The sequence below is a fragment of the Triturus cristatus genome, chromosome 4_2 (genome assembly GCF_964204655.1).
Source record: "Triturus cristatus chromosome 4_2, aTriCri1.1, whole genome shotgun sequence".
Taxonomy (NCBI): Eukaryota; Metazoa; Chordata; class Amphibia; order Caudata; family Salamandridae; genus Triturus; species Triturus cristatus.
In genome coordinates this window covers 48,022,204-48,036,852 of record NC_140586.1, presented here as the reverse complement: position 1 = coordinate 48,036,852, position 14,649 = coordinate 48,022,204, and the positions used below count along the sequence as shown (strand labels likewise).

Below are 14,649 nucleotides of genomic sequence, written 5' to 3'. Positions count from 1 at the left end.
CGACCAAGCTACCACTTTAGAGTAAGGTTATACCTAACTTTAGCCTCTGCCAAACCTCTGGGGACTGTGGACTCTGTACACCCTATACCTATTTGGGAACAGTATATACAGAGCCACTTTCTCACACTCTGTGTCTCATATACAGCATGGACCGGCCTACGTACAGGCTGCAGGGCAGAAACAGGAAGGTTTACTGCTCAGCACTTTCCTCTGTCTCGCTGCACACAGAGCTATGCTACTGTTGGAGGGCCCGTGCCAAGCCCAACTGAAACCGTGTTACCGTGCATCCCGCCTTCGCCCAGCCTGCTGCTCACCATTCTCTGCTCACCAGTTCTCCTTCTCTCCCATCCCCTCCTCTTTCTGGTTCATTTGGCCCTTTCCCTCTTATACACTAAGGGCCATATGTAGGTAGCTAAATACCGGCCGGTAACGGCCGAAAATCGGTAATTTTCCCGTTACCGACCGGTATTTAGCCCTTTCTAATGTAGGAGGCAGGTTTTAATGATTCGGTAATTTACCGATTCCTTATTTTAAGGAATCGGTAAAATACCGAATCCTCATTTTAAGGAATCGGTAAAATACCGAATCCTTAAAAGCTATGTAGGAGGCACTCAAGTGAGTGCAATTTTGCATTCAGGATTCGTTATTTACCACCAACTACAAGTTGGTGGTAAATACCGAATACCTTTAAGAAAGCAATAATTTGCTTTTCTCAAGGTGCCATGTGGCAGACATGTATGTGCGCCACATGTGCACACATGCACGATTCAGGGGTGCAACAGGGTGTCAATGTGACACCCTGCCACCCTTGAATATGCTCCCCCTATTACCGATTCGGTATTTACCGAATCGGTAATAGTGAATGGCTTCCCATTCATTCCTATGGGCTTCCAGGCCCATAGGAATGAATGGGAAGGTGATTCCTTATTACCGAATCGGTACGAATATTACCGATTCAGTATTTTTTACCGAATTATTAGCTACATATGAAATACCGATTCCTAAATACCGAATCGGTAAAATTCGGTATTTAGGAATTGGTATTTCATAATTACCTACATCGGGCTCTAAATCCCTCGCCACCTCGTATATCCATCTGCCCTTTCTGTCACCAAGTTCTCCTTTAATTGTTTTCTCCCCTCCTTGCTGCCTCATTTTAGTCCCATCTTCTTTCTCTCTCTCACTTCCTCACTTTTCTCACCCAGTTTCTCTCTCCTCACTTCTAGCTTCTAATCGTCTTGGCTCCTTCGCTCTCTGCCCCCACAGCCTCCATCTTGCTCCTCTCGTCCATGCAAGCCCCTTCAATAAAGGCTTCAAACCTGTTTGGAACTGTGAAGCAAACATTACTCTATGGTTTGTCTTCTGGGAGGCAAGCTGGACAAAACCGAGCCAGCAAGCTGGACAAAACCGAGCCAGCATGCTGCAGACTGATCCAATCCGCATTAGTGCTGTGTCGTCCTTCCGACAGGTAGGCCAAGCTGCACAAGAGCTGTACTCAGGTGACTGGGAGTTGTGTTGATTGAATAAGATGGGTCTGTTTTGCAAGAACCATGGACTCTGTCGGAGAATTGAGCCTTAATAGCTAATAGGTTTTAGCAGAATTGTGTCAGTTTCCCGAGAGCTTTACCAGAATAGGTTTTTTTGCAGTTTTATATAACGAAACTCAACCCAAATGTATTGGAGCACTTTACATAAGCACCAGTTACAGTACCAAAGGACACATTAATTTTTGGTAGTCACAGGGCATTAAGTAATTTTCCTAAAATTACATGATAATTAAGCCGACGCCGAGACTCGAAGTCTGCAGCTCTGGCCCTTGCACCACATCCTCTAGTGAAAGTTAAAAGGTTACCCATGATATCCCAGAGGCAGGGTCGGATTGGGATCACAATTAGGTCTGGGCACTCCCAAAACAAGCATTTGCAGCGCAATAGGTCTTGCGTTACTGAAAGTTTAAGGTATTAACGTTGCTAATAGTAATGCAATACCAATAGCTCATATTTTCAGTAATGCGAGACCTATTGCATTGCAAATGCTTGTTGCCTTTGTCTCCCTAAGCTAGCCTGGCTGATGAAGGGTGAAACCCCGAAACCGGTCCCAGGATGCTGGTTTCTGGTCCAGGGAGGACCTGGCCTATCAGTTCGGGCTGGACTACTCCCATGAGGCACAGGGTCAAGACTGATAAACATATAGCTGGTTCCAAGCTGGGGTGGCGTGGTGAGCAAAAGAACGATGATGGATTCAACCCAGATCTGTGACTCGGGGTGAGTGGTTGAAAAGTTTCAGCGCTCCGTCCAAGCACAGGTCTGTCAGGCACTGATTGGTAGCTGTTGGTATTTCTCTGAAGGCAGAGATGTGACTGGCAGCGTGTAGAGGATTGCTTAGGTCTGAGATGTCTGGCACCGTATTCCAATGTGTCTACGTCTCAGAGTAGAGAGGTGGGTGACACGGGGATAGAAAGATCTACCACCGTGTGCAGAAGTGTGAATTGCACCTGGTACAGATGTGTCTGTCTCTTTGGGCAATGCTGAGATTGGCAGTGTGTAATGGTATAGATTTGTTTGGCTCTATGAATAAATGTGCCTGGCGTTGGTGGCCACGTGACTGCAGGGCACACCAGCTGCAGTTAGGCTGGCATTAATGGTTGCAGACTGTAGTCAAGAGTCCTAAATGTGCTGAGCTGGTCACTCCTCACACCTCGACCGGGGGGGGGGGGGGTCAGCCGGGTTGCATTCCATGTCCCAGAAGATCCCACACACTCCTTTTTTAATTAGACAAGTTTGCTTCCTAAACACTTTGTTTTTCCTAACTCCAGGAGTGGACGGTTGCTGAATTCCTAGTGTCGGAGGAGAGCCCTGTGGGACGGTCAGAGGGCCCCGGGCAGTCCATTCGAGACTGGGCACCGAGTGAACCCTCTGCTGAATGACGACGGGCTGACAGGTGAGTGACTGGAGGAACCCCCGCTAGAAAGTGCTCCAACCAGCCAGGTTCAATGCGCTTAACTTTTTGATTGTAGTCTTTGTTAACACCTGCCTGATAGGCGCCTCTTCACGAATCTCGCCTAAGCACTCAAAAATGGCCGAGTTCGTTAGTGGACTGTAAGGTTTGTACATAATGTGAGATATTTAGTTACTCGTTTACTCTTGGCGTGCACGTTGTACAACAAAAAAACCTCCTTACCTCTCGCTGACTCCTGTTTCCTTCCCAGGTTCTTGCCTTATTCGTTTCTCAGTTGCCTTGAGTGGCCCAAATTCTTGCCGTAACAACACCTCTGCCCTCTCAACTGTTGACCCTTCATATTTCGTTCCAAATTGTTGCCCCCAGCTCTTGTAACTACTTTTTTGTACTTTATATAGCGCGAACTCGACCCGAAGGTATCAGAGCGCTTAACATTAATTAGCACGAGTTGCATACAGACGGACACATTCAATTTATTTAGGCACGGGGAGATTAAGTGATTTGCCCAACATCACAGGATGCTTGAGCCTCCCGCCAAGATTTGAACCTGGTTCCCCAGCTTCAAGGTCGGCCGCTCTGGCCGTTACGCCAGGTCCTCTACTTACCGATGCCCTGAATATTGCCCCCATCCTCTTGGTTCTGCTTGGGGTGAGGATGTGATGTTACAGCCAGAGCTGCACACGGCCGGCTTTGGAACTGTGGAGCCAGATTCGACATCCGGCGTCGCTCGAAGTTCTGTGATTCTGGGCAAATCACTTCATCTCCCCACGCCTAAGACATACGAATGTGACATGATTGTGTAACGTACCTGGTGCTCAAGTAAAGCGCTCCAATGCCATTAGGCCGAGTTCGCGCTGTATAAAACTGCAAAAGTGAAGTCCCATTTCCAGTTCATGCTAGACTTAGTTACCCGTGCCCCCAGTTGGGCGCTCCTGGGGAGGGCGGTTGTTGCAGGCCCCGTTCGGCGGCTCTCTGCTTTACAAAATGCCCGTGGGGTTTGCGTGCGAGTATGGGGCGGTTTCTATGGTGATTTTTGCATCCGTGCACCCCCTCGTCGCCCGGTGCGTTCTGTGCTCTGCACCCCGAGTTCCCTCAGTGCCTCAAACGTCGGCCCGCCCCCTGGTATTCATGCACACCTCGCCTGCCGTGCTATTTTTACGTGCGAGGCGAGTTACTAACAGCTTTTAATAATATCTGATGCCAGCTCTGCAGAGAAGACGGCGTCAGATCCAGCCCTGGGTGCCAGGCGATGGGGTGAGGGCGTGGGTTAGTGTTGTGGGGTGGGGCAGGGGTTGGTGGGTACAGCGACAGACCCAGCTGTGAGCACAAGGCACAGGGGCGAGGGTCGGCCTTGAGTGGTGGGTGTTGAGGTCGGTGGAATGGAGGGGGCAAGGAGTGGGAGCAATGCATGGACCGGGGAGGGGGGTGTAAGAGTTGAGAGCTGGGTTTTGGGGGGTACATCTGAAGTGAGGGTGATCGGATTGGGGCACAGCATCTTATCAAGCCACAGGTGCAGGGCATTGGGTCAGGTGTGTGCGGATGGGTTAGTGTCGTTACTCTGAGTACAGTATCTGACCCCACCATGGGTGAAGGAGATTGGGGTGTTGGTGTGGGGTAGTGTTCAGAGCAGACCCTGGGGATTGGAGACATTACGCCACCCTCAACTATAGATCCGGTGGGTTTGAGGCTTGGGTTAGTGGTGTGTGCAGTGCTGGACAGCAGCAGTTTTTATCAATGTAAGTGCCGGCTCTGCGGGGGAAGCCGTGTCAACCCTAGCCATGGGTGTGACAACCTGGGGCCACAGGTTTGGGAAGTGGAGGGGAGGGTGAGTTGGGCGTGAGGATTCTGTTTTGTTTAACTTTAGGCCTCTACATCTTGTAATAGTGTTCAACAGCAACACTATAGCTGAGCCATCATCTCCCCGGTCATGTTGGGTGCAAGAGTTGGGATTGGAAGGGCAGCTTGAAGTCAGTTTGGGGCTTAGTGATGGTATTCTGCACATCATTAGTGCCTTGCAGCTTTAAGGAATTTGTGATGTTTTGTGGCACTTCTGCGGAGGATGCAAGGCCAAGCTTGGGGTGAGAACGTGGTATGATTGTCAGTTAGGGCCATCACAAACCAAGCAAGGGGTATGCATGTCCTATCCGCCTTTACACATTGTTACATTTTCTCTGCACTAAAGCTGGTAAAGTCCCCCTTAGTGTTGGGTGTGACAATGCGTACTCCTACCATCTCATTCTCAAGAGCCGGCTCTGCAGAGCATTCAGCATAACTATGATTCTGGAGTGTAGCAGTTGTGACCCGGGTTGAGCCTAAGCTTCGAGCTGGGGATCAACAACAGATAGTGTAGTGATTTGCACAATGAACCTATGTTACTGTAATTGGTTGGAAAGGCTGTGGTGGGCTTTGAGGTGCAGTTTGGTGCTAGGGTTTATGTTTGGGTGTTAGTGTTGATATTATGTGGGACTTGTAGATTTTTATTATATTTCAAATTGCATGCGTGAAGGAAAGACCATGAGTCGTAACCGCTGGTACAAACCGCTTCATAGCAGGGTCAAGGGCGATGATAGTGTTTGATCAGGACAGTGCCTTAGGGCATCACCTGGGCCCGTCAACCCTGGCTGTCTTACAGGCTGTTTACGTCAAGGGTTCGGGACTAGTTGATGCAATATAGTTCATCCATCTTGAAGACTGTTCCCACCTTTCTGCTGAGTCCTTGTTATGTTATGTTGATTTGTATAGTGCACTAATCACCAGAGAGGGTATCCAGGCGTTTGGGCAGGTGTGTGATCCCAAAGGTGTTTATTCTAAGAGCCAGGACTTCAGCTTCTTGTGGAACTCAAGAAGGGAGGAGGCGGCTCAGATGTATTGTAGGGAGGTTGTTCCCTGTCTCGGATGTGATGCCGGAGAATGAGTAACCTCCGGTTTTGCTTTTGGAGATGCGGAGAGTGTGTCCGAATGAGTGAGGCAGTGTATGTGCCTGGTGGGTTGGTGAAAGTGTATGCGGCTGTTCAGGTATTCCAGTCCTGTGCTGTGTAGGGTACTGTATTTATTTATTTATTTATTTTTATAGTTGTATAGAGCACGAACCAGACCCAAGCTAGGGTATCAGAGCGCTTTACATAAGGAGTAATGTGAACACATTCAATGGGGAACATTGCATACAAAGAGACATAATATACAAGTAACAAGGAATAGCAGCATTGAGAAGAGGTGTTCTGAACAGTAAAAGACAATTCCAGTTTGTGTAGGTCTTAACTTCGCGGTCAGGTGACCCGAGAGTAGAGGTAGTTCGGAGGTTGTAGATCTGGTGTCGTGATTGTGCGGATTTAAGGTAGGAATTTGCTCATCAGGAATAATTTTGCTTCCTTTTTGAAGAGAAGAGTAGAGGAGATTTTTCTGCTGTATGGTGGAAGTGAGTTCCATATTCTTGGCGCTGCCCCGGAGAATGCTCTGTTGGAAGTTTTAGTCTTCTTGAAACGTGAGGGTTTCAGAAGTAGATTGTTTGCGCTCCTTGAATGTCTGTTTCCTCCAGATAAGGTAAGTTTTTGGGCTAGGTACTGGAGGGTGTTGTGGTGTAGCGCCATGTGTGTGATGCAAGCCATTTTTAGATGGATTCGAGCTTCGTAGGGTAGCCAGTTGAGTGCTTTTAGGTGTGGCAATATGTGGTCATATTTCCTAGAACCTGAGTCTTGCTGCGGCATTGAGACAGGCTTTTAGAGGGGCGGTTGAGATTTTGGGAAGCCCTGCGAGGGTGGTACATCTGTATTCAAGCCGTAAGATAACTAAGGACTGGACTGCAGTTTTGAGGTCAGAGTTCTCGAGAAATGGTGTCATTTTTCTGAGATAGCTGAGGTGGAAGCGGGCATTATTAGCCAATAGGTTGATGTGATTTTGCATGTTCAGTTTCTTATCCAGAGTGATTCCAAGTGATATGGAGGAGTCCACTAAAGTTGGCATGCAGTTCAACGCAGTGATAATTTTGATCCACTCCTTTGTCTCAGTGGAGTTCTTAGGGGGGGGGGAGATTAAGAGAAGCTCTGTTTTTTGAGAGTTTAGCTTGAGGAAGTTGGTCGATAGCCATTGGACTGTCTTTTCGAGAGCTAGATTCATTGTCCTTATCTCTTCGATAGAGGAGATCTTGATGTACAGTTGGGTATCATCCGCGTACATGTGGAAGGAGATGTTCTCCTGCTGTAGTAGCTCAGTGAGTGGTTCGACGTATAAGTTGAATAGCATGGGAAATAGGGTGGAGCCTTGAGGAACTCCTAGTAGGTTAGGAGAGGAAACAGAGATTGTTGTTGACCATGTACGATTGCGTTCTGTTTTCCAGGAAGGATTTGAACCACTGAAGGACTTTACCAGATAAACCCATCCTGTTTTCTAGTCTTCTTAGTAATTTGTCGTGATTCACCGTATCGAAGGCTAATGAGAGGTCGAGTAAAACTAGCAGGCAGGTTTTGTTGCGGTCAAGGGCTTGAAGGGCGTCATTTACTATGTGCAGGATGGCTGTTTCTGTGTTATGCCCAGGTCTGAAACCCGATTGGTGAATGTTCAGTAGATTGAAGTTCGAGATGTGTTGGTTCAGTTGTTGCTGAACACATTTTTCCAGGACCTTGGCTAGCATGGGAATGTTGGTTATTGGTCGGAAGTTGTTGGGGTCGGAGCTATCTGCTGTTGGTCAATTTAGGATAGGGGTGACTTGGCCTGTTTTTAGGCAATCTGGGATGTGACCTTGTGCTAGCGAGGCATTGATGATTTTGGTCCAGAGAGGTGAGATGATATGGAAGAGGTGGGGTAAGCAATTTGAGGGGACAGGGTTGTTGAAGTGGTTGTTGAGTTTGGTCGTCGCTAGAATATTGGTGATGTCATTGAGATCGTAGAGTTTAAAAGTGGACCAGTGAGAGTTATTTTTGTGCAGCTGTAGCTCATGAAGTGCAGGAATTTCGGCTTGACTGCTCTTTGGGGTGGCTGAGTTGATTGCCGCCGTACTAAGTTCGAGTTGGAGGAAGTTTGTTTTAGCTGTGAAAAATGAGGAAAATTCTACACTACTCAACTGTGATTTCGATGTTAGGAGTGAGGATTTGGCTAATTTGTTAGATTGTTGTTTCAGAATTTCGAAGTTTCTTTGGTTTATTTTTGGCCTTGTCTAGTTCCGATCTGAAAAAGTATTTTTTTGATTGTAGGATACTTTTATTGTAGGAATTTCTCGATTTCCGGAGAAGTTTAAGATGATGGGGGGAGGGATGTTGCCTCCATTTCCGTTCCGTTGATCTAAGTTTGCGTCTCTCTTCATTCAAGGCTCCGCTGAACCATGGGTTTTTGTCTTTATCTGGAATTCTTTTGAGTTCTGGTGGAGCGGCTTGGTCGAAGACTTTGGTCATTGAGGAGTTGTAGTGAGTGGTGAGGTCGTTGATGTCTGACACGTTATTGGGGGGAGTGAGAGCCTTCTCCCAGTGGGAGGCCAGATTGTTCCAATCAATGTTTTTTGTGTCTCTTATCCAATGTTTTTGCTTGCTTTGTTACGAGATAGTTTTCTTGTAAGCTGATGGAATTTGGAAGGTGATAATGTGATGGTCTGACCGGTCACAAGGAATAACCGAGAGCAATTCAATCGTATTTTGTTTAGAGATGATCGAGTCAAGAATGGCACCCATTGAGTGAGTCGGCATTGAGATAGCTTGGGTCAGGGAATGGTCTGCTAGGAAGGTTTTGAGGGCGTTAACCTGCTTGTCCAGGGGGTTATCCCAGTGGAGATTGAAATCGCCAAGGAATATGTCTTTGGAGTGAGGGGAAGAGTTTGAAGTAATGATTTTCATAAGCTGTTCTGTGAATTCTGCATTCAAACCTGGAGGATGGTAGAGTATATGTAGTTTGTGAGAGTGGATACTTGATGATTTAACAGAAATCCCCAGGTATTCACAAGAGACTAGGGGTTCCGAGTGAAATTTCGAGATGGTGATGTCGGAACGATGTTTGCAGGCTAAGCCTCCGCCTGTCTTGTGCATTCTGTCTAATCTAATGATGTTGTAGCCAGGGGGGACTAGAAGGTCTAGGTAAGGAGAGGATGATTCATTGAGCCAAGTTTCTGTGAAGATGATTATATCCATTTTCCTGTTGAGGGCAAGGTCGGCAATGTCAGAGGCGTGTTTTGGGGCTGAGCGGCAATTCAGTAGAAGGCGGGAGAGCACGTTTGAGGAAATCTTTACAGTTGGCTCAGGGTTCTCGTTGTTAGAGGTCAATGATTGAAGGTTATTCAGGTTTATTCCTCTAAGTCTTGGATGGGAAGTTCTGCTTGGGTCGCTGGGGACTGGGTGTATAGCGTATTCATCTTTATTTGTGGTAGGGCAAGCCGTAGTTTGGATTTCATGGTCCGTTATGTTGTTGGGGAGTCTGCATGTGCGCAAGAATCGATCGGTTAGAGGTAGGGAGATAGTTTTTATCACCTTATCGACTGTTGCTAGGGATTTTTCAAGATACTTAAGTGTAGAAAGGGAGTTTTCAGCGAGTTGTAGGATGTTTCTGATTTCTAGGATAACGTTTTGTAAATTTCAGACTGTGACGTAAGGATGTGTTTTGGGTGATTCTTGATAGGGCGGGGGAGTATCTGTGCATGAGAAGTTTGGATTGGCTTCGCTTGTGAATGGGGAGCCAGTGAGACTTCCTGAGGTGTGGAGTGATGTGGTTGTGGCATTCGAGGTCAAGTATGAGTCTTTCAGCTGTATTTTGGGGGGCCTGCAGTCTGTATAGGAATTGTTTGGAGATTCCAGCGTCAAGCGTTTTGCCATAGTCCAGCCTGCTGGTGATGAGTCTTGGACTCAGAGATACCGTCTTAGCTGGTCAACTTCTTGCTTTTGTCTGCAGGTGGCAGAGATGGAGCGCGGACAGAAACAGGCAAGAGGCCTGGAAGTGCAGGCCCGAAACTGCATGGACCAAGAGGTCGTGGGACAGTATGGCACGTACCCAGAAGTAAAGGAGCAATATGGCACATATCCAGAGGCAAAGCGGAAGCACAGCAGATACCTGGGGGCACAAGAGCTGTACGGCATGGATCCCAACCAGTATACGTAAGTCGTCTTGTTCCACTTTTACTCTCATGCTTTCTAACTGGTCAGCAGACAGTAATGGGTGCCTCAACTCAGGGTCAGACTGGCCTATAAGGCAAACGGGCAGTGCCCAAAGGGCTGGTCTGACAGATCAGTGTGTGGTGCAGCTTTTAAGCTGTTCGTGGGCCGGTTTTATAGTCTGGTGAGCTGTTTTTCACTGTGGATTTCTCTGATATTACCACAAATATTGCTTTCAGCAAGCACAAATGCATGTAGTCTTCCATACATTTCAAAACGCCTATACCGCTTGTCTTTACAAGTTTTAAACTGCCCTGATTTGCAGTTGTGGGCCATTCTTCTAGCTATCTAATTTGCTAATGCTTGGCCTATTTTCTGTCCCAGTCCACGACTGACTATCTCAGCTTCCAACAAACATCCTTCAGAGCTCTACATGGTAACAGGGACTCACAGTGGGGCAGTGTAAAGCATGCACTTTAATTGGGCATTTACTCTTGTTTAACCGACCCCTCATTTTATATCAGCTTGCCCCACTAGGTATATAATTTAACAAATACTCAGAATGAAGGATCAAGGACATTGTATTCAAATTCAATCTTTGTATTTTATGGTAAGATCTGGCTAACTTGGGTACATGCATGTATGCTTATGAAAAAATGTTTTGGCAGAGTAACAGGCTTAGTACCTTAAGTAAAATAACATGAATGGTAGCGAGAAACAGAGTAACACATAAACAATGTTAAATAATTGTGTTTGGGACATATGAGGCCCTGAAGAAGTAATTCAATTGAAGAAGTAATTCAATTGCGAAACACTTGTTAGCCAGATCTTAACATAAAAGACAAACGTTGAATTTGACTACAGTGCCCTAGACCTATCATACTTAGCAACAGTGTAATGCATGGGCTGTTTTGAAAGCTGATAGTAGAGCACTTTTTTTTAAAAACAAATTTTATTCAGTTTTATGTAATCACAACATGAACCAGTAACCGGCTCAGCAATAAACACATCTACATTTGTCACATTGTACGAGCGTGATAAAAGAAAGAAAATAATGAGAGAATATACAATAACCATGGCTAGCGTAGGCACTGGAATGGCTCCATCCCCCTCGACCACAACTCTCGATCTATGATGTCGGGTGTCCGCCGGACATCTGTATCCAATGTCTGAGGGCTGCGCTATTACAGTACTGCTTCTCGTTGTATGAAAGTGTCTGGGGCTTCCACTGTCGGCAATTCAATACCCCTATGCTCCTCCCATCTCTGCCATATCTTTCGGTGTTTCTGTGGGCAGCCCCGGGCCTGAAACACAGCCAGCTCCATTCCCATGTACCAATCTAGAGCTTTTCTCCACCTCCCAACAGGTGGAGGAGAACTACTCTTCCAATATTGGGTGATGGCCCTTATGGCTAGTGTAAGTCCAGTGAAGAGCAGGTGTTGCTTGTGTTTGTTGCCTCCAATGCCGTCTGTGCTGTGTAGTTATATGACTTTGAGATCAGACGGATGCTCCATGAGAGCACTTTACCCAGGAGGCCAGTATTTTATCCCAGTAGGGCAAAGGATAGAGCCCTTGTGCACACTGCAGACATGTTGGCAAAGGTATGACCCTCATGCACCAAAGGCGATGCCAGGTGTAGTAGGCTCTATGTAGAAATTTAAATTGTATCAGACGATTATGGGATGCTATGGCTGCGCCACAAGGACTTGCCAGTGTCTCCGTCTAGTCATCGTCCAATAAGTCGAGTATGTCATTTTCCCAGCTCTGTCGGAGTGCATCTAATGTTGTGTTGTTGTGTGTAACTACAGTTTGGTATTTCTGCCTTATCTTATGGGCTCCAATATCCCCCATTAGTAGTCACCCTTCGAGTGGGTGGAATTCCAGAAGCTCTGTCAATGTTGCAATGTATGGCGATAATGAATGTCGTAATTGAAGGTATTTAAAAAATTGGTTACGATGGAGATGAAATTATTCCTGCAGTTGTTGGAAGGATTCAAGGACTGCCCCCTTCCTGATGTCCCCAAGTGTGGAAATACCAATGAGGTCCCATGAACGGAACCCTGCCAGCGACGCCACTTGGCGAAGGTGGGATACTTGCCATAGCGGAATTGTCTGCGTTTGCCGCCCTCCCCATCCCATTTGCTGAACCACGCGTCTAGTTTGCTACGGCTATACAGCACATTAAGCAGTGTGTGGTCCTTCTTTCGTCAGCGTAGGCCGGGTCTGTTCGGGGACTATACCACCATCCACTGATATTGAGGCGATGAGAGGGTGCATAGTAAGCAAATATGTCGGGTGCTGCAATCCCGCCGCAGTAGGTGGATTGGGTGCACGTCCGTAATGCAACGCGTATGACCCCACTATCCCACAGGAACAGATTAAGGAGTGAGTTGATTTGTTTGAACAACGACTGAGGAATGTCATATGGGTAATTTTGAAGCAGGTATAGGATATGCAGCAGTTAAACCATCTTGAGAATCGCTGAGCGGCCATAGAGGGACAAGGGGAGAGGGAACTAGGCCCGCACCAAATTTCTGACCTTAGGTATAAGAGGCTGTATGTTGTTGGCCCAGGATTTCACCAAATCATTTGATATGAACACTCCCAGATATATAAATCCACCAAGTGCATGTGTCAGCTGCGTAGCCCACGTGCCCCACCCCTGGTCTCCACAGATCGGATGAAATATGGATTTGGACGGGTTCGTACGGAGGCCTGAAGTTTCCACGAACACCCTTAGGATCTGCAGTATCCAAGGGGCCCCTATATCCCAAGTCGGTAAGGAAAAATAGGACATCGTCCACATATAGAGCAATCTAATCTGATACATATTCGGACCACCGGAATCCACGGATCAATGGGTCTCGTCGTACCCAATTCTCTAGTAGCTCTATAGTAGCTCTATAGTAGCTCTATAGCAAGCGTGAACAGGAGCGGGGACAAGGGGCACCCCTGCCGTGTGTCCTTACTGATAGGGAATGGGTTCGACACGGCCCTGGCGACACGTACCAAAGCAGAGAGGTCTGTGTATAAGAGGCGGATATAGGAGATGACCCAGGGGCCAGAATTTAAGGCCTGTTGTCGAAGAAAGAGATAACCCCAGTCCAGCGAGTCAAAGGCTTTATCTATGTCCGCGAGGAGGAACGCCACAGGGCGTCCCAACCTCGGTACCATAGCAAGAGCATTATGCACTCGCCTGATGTTATGACGCGTGGATCTTTGTGGCATAAAGCCAGATTGGTCGAGCTGGACTATATCAGATATGTGGGGTAGAAGACTGTTGGCCAGAATCTTGCCAAGGAGTTTTGCTTCCAGATTTAGTAGCGAAATGGGACGATATGAAGTGGGGTTGTCTAGGGGGCGCCCTGGCTTGAGAAAAAGCACAATCTCGGCATGCTGCCAGTCTGGCGGAAGAATCCCCAGTTCTAAGGTCTCCTGTAGTGCATCAAGGAGATGCGGGCCCGTCTGGGAGATACATCTACAAAACAACTCATAGGAAATCCATTAGGTCCCGGAGCCCGGCCCGGATGGATGTAATTGAGGGCAGCCGTGAGTTCTTCTAGGGTGATGGGAATCTCCATCTGATCACGCGCCTCGTCGGAGACTCGGCTCAGAGGTATATCACGCAGAAATTCACGTATCATGCACTGTGCTGATAAAAGTCGGCGTAATATGTAGCGAATACATGAGCCACTGTATGTGGGTCCTTGCAGAGGGTGCAGTCTATGCCCCGGAGTACTGGTATGGGAGTCGGAGCGTGGGTTACTTGGCACAGCCGATGCAGTGTCTTGCTCGATTTATTCCCCCACTGATATATTCAATGCTGTGTCGCCTTCCATGTTAATTGGGCATCATAGGTGAGTAACTGGTGGATCGGTTGCTGTGACAAGAGGAGCTGTCCCTGGGCTTGTGCACTGCCACTCGCCCGCATCTCCCCCTTGAGCGCCCGTTGTCGTGTCTCTAGTTCGATGATCTGGGCAAGGTGCTGCCGTTTTACCCCTGTGTGGTAGCTAATGTCAATGCCCAACATGGTGGGCTTAAGGGCCTCCCACAGCACTATAGCTGAGGCCGTAGACCCTATATTGGAGAAGAAGTACTCAACGACAGCCTGGTGAAGGGTTAACAAATATTTTGGGTCTCTCAAGTGCCATGGTGACATCTGCCAACGGGGAAGGGATCGCAGAGGTCCCACCTGGAGCTTGAGGGTCACTGGTGAATGGTCAGATAGGCCACGCGGGAGGATAGAGGTAGAGGCAGCCTTGTGAACATACTGAGTGTGAAGAAAGATATAATCTAGCTGCGAAAGGGAGCCATATATGGGTGAGAGGAAGGTGTATTTGGTGGCCGTCAGATGATACTCCCTTCAGACATCAGACCACCCCAGGGAGGATGCCAAGAGACACAACTTGGAGTCACAAGTGGCGCGGTTGTGATCGCTGGGGCGCTACCTATCCATTTGATACATAGTGTCGTTCCAATCTCCCCCCATCACGGACAGTCCATCCGGAAGGGTTCCACATAAAGCTATGACTTTCTCCACAAACGTATGCCCGAGCAGAGAGAGGGCATAAATACTGCCTAAAACCAGGGACTCCCCATATAGTGTGCCCGCGAGTACAGTGTACCT

General features: G+C 47.6%; 1 protein-coding gene across 1 annotated transcript in view; it reads left to right on the top strand.

The window, feature by feature from the left end:
• DDN (dendrin) overlaps nucleotides 1-14,649 on the top strand; it is a 102,888-nt gene that overhangs the window by 29,191 nt on the left and 59,048 nt on the right. Inside the window, exons 2-3 of the mRNA XM_085600408.1 lie at nucleotides 2,816-2,940; nucleotides 9,823-10,025. Of these exons, the coding sequence (XP_085456534.1) occupies nucleotides 9,832-10,025 (194 nt within the window). The 5' untranslated portion in view covers nucleotides 2,816-2,940; nucleotides 9,823-9,831. The remainder of the gene's footprint in view (nucleotides 1-2,815; nucleotides 2,941-9,822; nucleotides 10,026-14,649) is intronic.